The sequence below is a fragment of the Prorops nasuta genome, unplaced genomic scaffold, assembly GCF_024137725.1.
Source record: "Prorops nasuta isolate Cenicafe-Biocafe unplaced genomic scaffold, Cenicafe_Pnas_1.2 PNAS00007, whole genome shotgun sequence".
In the NCBI taxonomy this organism is placed as follows: Eukaryota; Metazoa; Arthropoda; class Insecta; order Hymenoptera; family Bethylidae; genus Prorops; species Prorops nasuta.
Genome location: NW_027116804.1, coordinates 6,549,103 through 6,560,148, shown reverse-complemented (window position 1 = coordinate 6,560,148; position 11,046 = coordinate 6,549,103). Strand labels below are relative to the sequence as shown.

Here is an 11,046-nt window from a genome sequence, read left to right as displayed (position 1 = left end):
TTTTTTGCAGCCAAACTATTGATCGGATCGAAAATACCTTTGTTTTATACCATAGTCTGTCTAAAGAGGAACATGTCTAATTTTTTTCAGACTTTTTCCTTTAAAAATAAGCCCGTAGCACGAAAATTCGTTTTCCGAAACTTGCATTCCCCTCGCGTCTCCATCCGTCTCGCCCAGTAGCGAACGGAGCATTCCCCTTACCTCATACCGCACATTAGCCAAGAAGCTCAGCTTCACGCTGTCCGTACACGCTTGTAGGAGGGGAAAGTGGGGTGGGGCAAAACAACGTTGCTATAATTTCGATAGTACCGGTTCATTTTTTAAGAGAAAAATATGGAAAACATATGACAGGTTCCCAGTTAACCATACTTTCAGCTAAAATAAAGATGATCTCGATCGGACTAATAGTTTTGCTCCACAAAATGTTTTAATCGAAAAGAGCGTTGACTGCAGAAGGGCAGACGTAATATGGCATGCGGTGTACTCTTTCTGTCTTCAGTTGAGCATTGAAACCTCGCAAAAAATGTTATAGGTTAATATCTATACAACAGCATCTATACTTTTTTCTTTATCATTATATTTTCTTATATCGTTGAATGTATTTGAGTTTTTTTGCTAGAAAAATAGGAAGCAGAAATCAGTACGTTTATCCTTTCCCAAACGTCGCTCTCATAGATTCATCCATTTTTTGCATCTAAATTATTAGTCCGAGCGTCTTTGTTGTGGTTTTAGCTCAATGTGTAATGAACGAGGCATCGCTCTCTTTTTGTGAAGCATCAGTTTCAGCATTATTAAATAGTGTATGTAATAATAATTTTAGGAAGCCGTATTTTGTTTTGAATGCTTTTCTTTACAAAATTATGAATTTACAGTGCCCTCTTTTGGCTAAAAATAATATTGGAAAAAGTGTTCTGTTTTACCGACATTACGTCTCTTTGGACTAATTTGAATCTAAATTACTAGTTTTCAAACTACAGCGTTATTTGTTAACCGATTTTCGATTTTGCGGGCATTTTGGAATCAGCAAAGTATCGCCTTTGGGATGAGACAGCAACATCTTTAAATTATTGCTTAATTAAATTTTAATATCTATTAATTAATCTTCATATATTTTTTTTTGTTATTTTTCAATATTTCTTTGTTTTATCTCAAAGCTGCTATTTTATCGGATACAAAGCTAACGCAAATTTGAAAATCGGTCCATAAACAACGCTGTTGTTTGAAAACTAAGATTTTAGGTGGAACCGCTCTGTAATGTCGGTGTAGACCTTCCCGTTAATTTTATTTTTAATCATTCATAACATAATTTGTAGAGAATTGTCTAGTATTTAATTCTACTGTTATCAACTGTACCTGAATAAGGCATGATGTATGAGTTACAAGATTATGAAAGAAAACGCATATTTTCTCTTTTGCAGCATTACACCAAAATTTTAAATTAAAAATGAAAAATACTAATTCACAGTGAGAAAAGAATCTGATTCGACATCAATTCCGTATTGATTTGACATATTTATATTACTGATTTCAATTTAAAATCAAATTGATATCGACATAATACTCTTTTCTCGCTGTGTTATATAATTTTATCTTGTCGATTATTGGCTGAGAAAAATATCTATTTTACAGAAACTATATATATTTATATTTTTTTCTAATTATAGTTTATACTATTTTTATGGGTCTTCATTCCTAATAAATACGAAAAAACCTATGAACAGATTTTACAATTTATAAAAGATAAAATAATGAAAGATATGGAAGCAATTATACATTTTATATGTGATTTTGAAATTGGGTTGCATAATGCCGTTAAAACAGTTTTTAAGCAATGTCACATAACAGGATGCTACATTCACTATGTGCAGGTAAATACCACATTATTCCTATCATTGATTTTTCTTATAAGCATTTATATACAAGGTATTCCATTTTAAATGAATTATGAAATTTGTTTTATACAGAAGCTATATGGCTTCGGAATATAATGTTTTTAGATTTCTAAAAACCTTTCCCTGGATATGATGCATATATAGCTCCATTAAAAATGGGGTATCTCTGCAGTAATATATTTTTACTATTCCATTTTATTAAATTTTATTGTTTCATGCATGGTACCTAATAGAGCCTAATAAAAAAAGCTAGAGGACATAAGATATTTAAATACTTACACTCTAAATCAGCAGAAATTCACACAAACGGAATCGTACTATTTAGAAGGATATGCCACTTACCCTATTTACCATCAAATAGTATTCCGGAAATGTTTGAAGCAATTGTAGATGAAACTAAGAAGGATATTATACTTTACGATATTTTCAAAGAATATTTTAAATATTTTAAAAGATTTTGGATAAAAACCATAGATACAAAAATTCTATCAATATATAAAATTAAAGATAATACTATTAATAGCCAGGAAAGATACCACAAAACATTGAACGGAAAAATTGGTTCAAAGCCCCTTCTACGAAAGTTTCTTGGTATGCAAAATGGCTAAAATTTATCTTCAAAATAGATTACTATATATTCCTAATAGTACACGCCATTCAGGGTACTTCCTCAGTATATTCACAGGAAATGTTGCTAATTATAGAACGTTTTAATGAGGGTTGTTTTTTAAATATTTGTTTGTGCTATTAGGGGTATTACCGTTCTAAATCAAGAGACACGGTAGTGTCTCGACGGCAAGTACATAAAAGTAGGTATAGACGTGTCTATACCGCCGTCGAGGCACTACTGTATCTTATACAGCAAGTTTGGCTGTCTCAATTTTTAAATAGCTTTTTTCCGTAAATGAAACACTGTCATGATTTCAGCAAAGCTTTTCTTGAAATGGTTTGGAACAAGCTTTTATTTGAGCCCATAAACATCAAAATTGGTTCACGCACAATCCAGAGATCTCATAATCTGTTAGCTATATATATAACGAATTTAATTTCTTTCCGTCATCTTCTTCTCCAGCCAGAATGTATGTCTCGGGCTGAAGTTAATCGCTAAAGAAAATGACGTAATTTTTACAAACGCGACGTCTAAATAATCGATATAATCGATAACTAATATGGCGACTACTGTTAGCTGTCAATTGAATGTCAATTGAATTGTAAGGTTTACCGGTATAACCTTAATATTTTTATAAAAATGAATTGGCTGTAATGATAGTGTAATAGTGTAATATAATCAAAACTACGGATAATTTAAGGGAGAAACATGAAGGAGCCAGCAAGATTATCAGATAAGTCACATTGTATTCAAAAATATGTATAAAATTTAATGTTCGGTGGTACTTTGTGGGATTTTTTTTATTGCAAGTTATATAAAATATTCCTTATATGCATATTCCTTGTATGCAGCTCTGATTTGAAGTCCTACCAATGCCATATGCTCCAACAATTCTTGGAAATATCCTGTTATTGAAGAATGTAGATTGAGGAAGCTTGTAAATGAAACAGAGAAGGATGAGGTTGTTACGTTAACTCATAATCAAGACACATGAAAGTGTCTCAACAGCAATTAACATAAACGTTTTTCAGTAAAGTAAGTGCATTGTAAAAAAAATTTGTTTTATTAAAACTAAGTTATATATAAGGCCCATTTCATAGTTTGCAGTTTGATGCCAAACCAGTGCCAAATAATGTAACAATTCTTGGAAATACCCTGTTATTGGAAAATGCAGATTAACGAAGATTGTAAATGAAACAAATAACGTAACAATTCTTGGAAATACCCTGTTATTGGAGAATGGAGATTAAGGAAGGTTGTAAATGAAACAGAGAAGGATGAGGTTGTTACGTTCACTCATAATCAAGACACATGGTATTGTCTCAACAGCAATTAACATAAACGTTTTTAAGTAAAGTAAGTGCATTGTAAAAAAAATTTGTTTTATTAAAACAAAGTTATATATAAGGCACCATTTCATAGTTTGCAGTATGATGCCAAACCAGTGCCAAATAATGTATCAAATCTTGGAAATACCCTGTTATTGGAGGATGCAGATTAAGGAAGATTTTAAATAAAACAAATAATGTAACAATTCTTGGAAATACCCTGTTATTGGAGAATGCAGATAAAGGAAGATTGTAAATGAAACAAATATCATATATGCGTACAAATATTTCAGACTAAATTATAGTAATGCTTGTTTTGAAAATATGAAGCATTCCGATGAACCCAGTGTTGCCAGAAAGTAGACCGTCGGTCTACAGAATTTCCCCCTCCACTTACCACCACAGATGCAGGCTCGTTTGCGTGAGCCATCCCCGCTTCTACCGCTTCTAGATGGTCACGAGCACAAGCGAAGCGTCCATACATGTGTCGACTGGCTTCGCTCGCTCTCGGCTATCCTCGGATTAAAAAGAGAGCGGAGATACTTTCTCGGACCTCTCTGTCTTTCTCGCTGTTAGCGTCTAGCAGAAGTTCGAGGCAAAATCTTTCCGCTTCGCTTTGCCGAAAATCTATGAATCTTCGATGTTATTTACATTTGCAGGACAATGCCTTTATTCATGTTTTTCAGCATATTTATTTATAAGCATTGACTTATTTAAATCAATAATAAATTAAGGAAATGCGTATTTGATATATAATAATTATCTTAACTACAAATTCTTCGTTATATTTCGTTTATTTCCGTAAGATCTGCATTTCTTTAATTTATTATTGATTTTTGTGAGTCAATGGCCATTAAAAAAAAATTTAATCATAAAAAAAAAAAAAAAAGCACCGAGCGGGAATCGAACTCGGACCCACGAATTGCCACGCGGTTACCTTACCGCCTGAGCCACGAGGCTTCTTCGATGTCTTATAAACAGAAAGTCTTCATACGGACTTGAAATACCGTATAAATAAACGATCAACTGACAGCTTTATTCATTATTATTCTGTCATAAGGGAACAAATATTGAAGAATAATTATATGTTGAATTGTTTTTAAAAGCTTTTCCAATAGCCAAGAACGAAGATAAATAATCAACGCTCGTAGCATTGGCATATTATAAGTGCGACAAGGAGCGGCTATCGAATCTCTCTGTTTTTCTCGCTTGTTAGCGTCTAGCAGAAGATTAGAGGCAAAATCTTTCCGCTTCGCTTTGCCAAAAATCTATCAATATTCGGTGTTATTTACATCTGCAGGACAATGCCTTTATTCATGTTTTTCAGCATATTTATTTATAAGCATTGACTTATTATAATCAATAATAAATTAAGGAAATGCGCATGTGATATGTAATAATTACTTTAAATACAATTTCATCGTTATAATTCCGTAATATCTGCATTTCTTTAATTTATTATTGATTTTTGTGAGTCAATGGCCATTAAAAAAAAATTTAATCATAAAAAAAAAAAAAAAAAGCACCGAGCGGGAATCGAACTCGGACCCACGAATTGCCACGCGGTTACCTTACCGCCTGAGCCACGATGCTTCTTCGATGTCTTATAAACAGAAAGTCTTCATACGGACTTCAAATACCGTATAAATAAACGATCAACTGACAGCTTTATTCATTATTATTCTGTCATAAGGGAATAAAAATTGAAGAATAATTATATGTTGAATTGTTTTTAAAAGCTTTTCCAATAGCCAAGAACGAAGATAAATAATCAACGCTCGTAGCATTGGCATATATTATGAGTGCGATAAGGAGCGGCTATCGGACCTCTCTCTCTCTCTCTTTCTCTCTCTCTCAGTCGCGTCTTTGTTTTCCTTCTTCCTTTAGGGGAAAGCACGTGCGTTTATTACCACAACAATTCTTACCTCAGAAATATTATGTTCTGTAATGTATTTATATGTACATATAGATCAATACGTATTATGTACATAGGCAACGCTAAAATTAAGTATTAATTTCTCTAAACATAAGACTCTCTATTAAAACCATTTACTAAATATGCTTGAGAATCATATATTGAAATATAAGTAAAATTACATTACTTATTTTCATTGCGAGCTTTTTATTCCCGAACAGCTATTCGGCACTCGCAATGTAAACATACACGAGCGACAGGTAGGAAGCGATTAATCAAAACAAAGAGTTTTTATGACTACCTAGATCTATGCAGTATTTAAAGGATTACATATACTTATTTCTATATATATGTAATAATTATACATAATATGGAAAGACTTTTCTCTCTGTGCAAGGAAGAGCTAATCCAAACAGCGTGCGAGAGAGAGACCGCTGCTTAGTGCGCGGGAAAAGGACAGCGTGATAAACACGCAGTGTTTATTACCTGAAGCAAAAATTAAAGGCCGTTGAACCCAGACAATATAGGCCAAGTCGAACAGCTGATCTCTGAAATAGATCGAAGAATTAAGAACCTTCTTTTTATTAAAGTGATTTCGCGAGTAATAGAAGGTAAATCATCTTTTAATTTATCCACTGCTCCGAATATATAGCAACTCCTACACCGCACTCACTCCTCAAACGATGTTTCTGCTCTTCCTTTCTCTCCTACCAATCACCTTCGGACACACCTGTATCGAAGAATCCTAACATTTTCGGGACTATTTGCTCATACCTTGAGGACTTATTATAATTGATAAGGTGTGGGAATTTGGTATTGTGATGTGTGTTTGAAAGAGGAATCGGCACTAAGTAAATATGAACTACAATAATTTCATTTTAGATTTTTATTTAATAAAAATGGAAATTTTTATACACTACGGTGTTACCACCAGTCCCCTCCCAATTCCCCCTTCCACCTCGTCCTCTTCCTCTTCCTCCTACTCCTCTTCCTCTCACTCCTCCTCCTATCACTCCTCCACCTCTCACTCCTCCTCTCACTCTTCCTCCTCTGCCACCACCCCTCATGTGGTCCCAATGACGGCGCGCTTTCCCGCCATCTGTTCCTCTGACTGTAACATAATTTTAAGATTGTTAACATTATATTTAATCAAAAAGTGATATGTTTTTTGCAAAAAGGAATGTTAGGGATTGATTAATAATGAAATATTACCACGAGGGACTGGCCTTTGCGCCACTGCTCCTGAACCAGCCGAAGGCTGCCGCTGTGGCCCAGGGTGGAGGCGGTGCTGTCGTTGTTGTTGCTGTTGCTGCTGCTGTTGCTGCCGTGGCTGCTGATGCTGCTGCTGTTGCTGCCGTGGCTGTTGTTGCTGCTGCTGTTGCTGCTGCTGTTGCTGCTGCCGTGGCTGTTGTTGCTGCTGCACCAACACCATTTGCTGGTGCAGCACGTGCTGCTGCTGCTGCCGGACCAGCGCTTGAAGGGTTCCTTCGATGGAATCCAAGCGCTGGTCGTAATACTGTAGCGCAGCTGCATTGGAAGTGGCACCGTCTATATAAATATAAGAAATTTAATTAAATACAATTAATTAAAAAAAATCTACATTATGAAATATTTAGATTCATAATTAAAGTGTACTTACTTCACTGAAGTCGCTGTTCGTGAGACATTCTGTAAAGAAAGAAAAAATTTGAAATTAATAAAAGGAGTTAAATCCGTGACACTTCATTATGTATGTATTGGATGTGTCGCTCATTATAATTAATCTGATAAGCATAGATAAAATAATTAAATGTTATAATACGATTGACATAATTTATTATTACAAATACCTTCCTGTATATGAATTGAAAGTGATCGAATTTTAAGCATTAGAATGGTTAACGAATTTATCTAAGAAAGTTTGGTGAATAGGGGAAGGTCATCAAATTTATTTACTCTTCTCACAATACTAATCTTAATTAATTATTAATAACTAATAAAAATTAATATAATAAGTACTGTAAGAAATATCCTTTAACAATGAACCTTTTATCTATGCTCTCAAATTCCCGAATAGAGTATTTTACATATTAATAAACTACTTACTGTGCAAACTGCCTGATCAGACGATCCATTATAACTGATCGATTATGAAATAGGACTTTCGGACGATGTCAATATGATACAGTTCCTCACAAAGTTGATAGTTAAGGCCACGCTCTCAATGTTTAGGTTTACTGTCGAAATGTAGCTACTGCATACTTGTCAGCCATAGATGTAAACAATCACATAAGTTTGAAGAAAATATCTGTAGATTCGTTCAGTCGGTTTAAATCACTGATATTTAAACGACTTAAAATTTCGAGGTGATAAAAGTAGTGAAGATTAAAGTGAATTTTTGGTGTTTAATTTGTGTCCCAAAAGCAATTTGTTAAATAAAATTGTTTATTGTTCGGTGCATAATTGTGGAACAGCAGTTATTTACAACGCCGAAGGGTCACTTCCTTACTGACATCAGGAAATTTGGATTAAAAAATCTTCAATTGTGAGTACTGAAATATTATTATATTACGTTGTAATATACAAAAAATTTGGTATTTAAAAACTAACAGTACAATCAAAATCGGGAAAAATGGATTCAAATGATAATCCAAAAAAAACGAAAGCAATGTTTCGCAATGATTGGCTGGACTATGATCCTTCTTGGAAAGTGTGGTTGCAAAAAGCACAAAATGATGATTCCAAATTTTATTGTCTTGCGTGTGACAAAGAATATGTAGGTGATTTATCACAAGTCAAAAGGCATGCTTCGCGTCAAATACATTCAAATAATGTTAAACGTCTGGAAAAGCCTGAAGACTTTGATGCAGAATCTCCTACTTGTTCAACAGATGAGCAATTTAATTTCAATGATAGGGTAAAAGCAGCGGAAATAAAAGTAGCAGCTTTTTTTGCTGAACATAATCTTTCATTCTTATACAGTGCAGAGTTATTGAAATTGTTTCAAGATATAGGTAAAGAACCAAATGTTTTGCAATCTATGTCCCTTGGTAGAACCAAAGCAACTAAGATTGTGAATAACGTTCTGTGCACTTATGAAACAAAACGAATAGCTGATAATTTAAAAACTAATAAATTTTCTGTGTTTGTAGATGAAACTACAGATATAACAAATGAAAAGAAAATGACATTGCTTACACGATATGTGGACAGAAAATCGTTATGCGTTCAAATAGATTTATTGCAGTTAATTAATTTAGATGCAAGTGATTGTTCTGCAGATAAACTATTTACCGCATTCAGTAATGAATTAATTCGTCATGAAATACCATTTTCACAGATTACTGGATTGACCTGTGATAATGCTTCAGTAATGATCGGAAAGCATGAATCTTTTCAAACGAAGCTATTGCAAAAATGTCCACAATTAATAACAATGCCTTGCATTTGTCACTCCTCTGCACTGGCAGCTTCTCATGCTTGTAAAACTATACCACTACCACTAGATAACTTTATTAAAAAACTAGTATCTTTCATCAATTTGAGTAGCAAAAGAACTGCTATATTTGATGATTTATAGATAGCATTGGAAAATGACAGCAAAAAATTATTGAAATACGCTGAAACTAGATGGCTTTCGCGCCATAATTGCATAAAGCGTATATTAGAACTGTGTTCAACATTACATCAATTTCTATTAGAACAAATGGCTGAGAATGTAAATCAAGCAGAGGAGCTTCTTGTCATAATGCAAAATAGCGAGACAAAAGCATATTTATTATTTTTGGAACCTGTACTGGAGAGATTTAATTCTTTCAATGCTTCTTTCCAAGCTAAAGAAACAAAAATCCAATTGTTGCATGAATCATCGATAAACTTTCTGATGTTTTTTGCAAATAAATTTTTAAAACCAGCAATATTGCAAAAAGAGATATTTTTACCAAATTTGCATAATATTGATTTTTCAAAAAAATCTAATCAACTTGACCTTACGGAAATAGACGTAGGTTCAGAATGTGCACATTTTTTGGAAGATGAAATAATGGATTCGAAACTCACAGTGGAACACGCAGAAGTAATTAGACAAAATTGTTTATGTTTCTTAATAAAAGCAAGTGAGGAAATCCACAAAAGGTTTCCCCTATGTAATAAATTTTTAGAAAATTTAAATATTCTAAAGGCAAATATAGCACTATTTCATGATGATCGAGAAAAAAGTGGTGTTACATTATTACATATATGCCGTCAACTAGGTACTTTCGATGAACGTTCTATTGCGAAAGAATGGATATATCTTTATCGCAAAGAAAGTTCAGAAGTTAGAAGTTATTGGTCGAAATTACCCTTTGATGAAATGTGGATAGCAATATGTTCGGTAAAAGATAATAATGACGAATTGAAATATCCACAATTGCGATCATTGTTATGTTTGGTGAGATCTCTTCCTCACTCAAATGCAGAAGCAGAGAGATGTTTCTCAATAATACCTGATTGCAAAACTAGCAAACGAAATAAAATTGGTGCTGACACTTTAAATGCAATATGCGTTTTAAAATACGCACTTAGGTGTAGAAATGAAACACCTCTCACAATGAACATCACAAAGGGTCACATTGATTTAATGAAAAGTAATAATTTATACTCCTCTACACCAGAAAAGAAAAAGAAAAAGATACATTTACAAGCTGCTTCAGATGTGCATAATGAAGAAGTGGATGAGGATGAAGAGAACATATAAAAAAGAATGAAATAAACTGTAAAGTCTGCTTCGAGCGACTATTCTGCAAAGCTGAAACATGTAGAGTCTGCTTTGAGCGACTACTTTGCAGAGCAAAAATATATAAAGTCTGCTATGAGCGACTACTCTGCAAAGCAGAAATATGTAGAGTCTGCTTTGAGCGACTACTTTGAAGAGCAAAAATAGATAAAGTCTGCTATGAGCGACTACTCTGCAAAGCTGAAATATGTATAGAGTCATTAGAGTCTGCTTTCAGCGACTACTTTGCAGAGCAAAAATATATAAAGTCTGCTATGAGCGACTACTCTGCAAAGCTTCATTATGTAGAGTCTGCTTTGAGCGACTACTTTGCAGAGCTAAAAAATGTAGCATTCAAACAGGGGTTTTTAGTGGGTAAACATACGGAATAGCCGAATGGAGTCCCACATAACCCTATAAGTTCACAGGGTATGCATAAAGCATTTTCCCCTTAAAAAAAAAAAAAAAAATAGTCCCGAAAATGTTAGGATTCTTCCATACAGGTGTGTCCGAAGGTGATTGGTAGGAGAGAAAGGAAGAGCAGAAACATCGTTCGAGGAGTGAGT

General features: G+C 33.7%; 2 protein-coding genes across 2 annotated transcripts; both read left to right on the top strand.

The window, feature by feature from the left end:
* The first annotated feature begins 1,748 nt into the window (after positions 1-1,748).
* On the top strand, positions 1,749-2,660 carry LOC136775004 (uncharacterized). Its single transcript, XM_066729481.1, has 3 exons — positions 1,749-1,868; positions 2,126-2,483; positions 2,644-2,660. The coding sequence occupies exons 1-3, from the start codon at positions 1,749-1,751 to the stop codon at positions 2,658-2,660; spliced, it is 495 nt and encodes a 164-aa protein (XP_066585578.1).
* Positions 2,661-8,356: 5,696 nt separating this feature from the next.
* On the top strand, positions 8,357-10,648 carry LOC136775003 (protein FAM200A-like). Its single transcript, XM_066729479.1, has 4 exons — positions 8,357-9,250; positions 9,305-9,799; positions 9,905-10,435; positions 10,487-10,648. The coding sequence occupies exons 1-4, from the start codon at positions 8,357-8,359 to the stop codon at positions 10,646-10,648; spliced, it is 2,082 nt and encodes a 693-aa protein (XP_066585576.1).
* Positions 10,649-11,046: the final 398 nt, after the last annotated feature.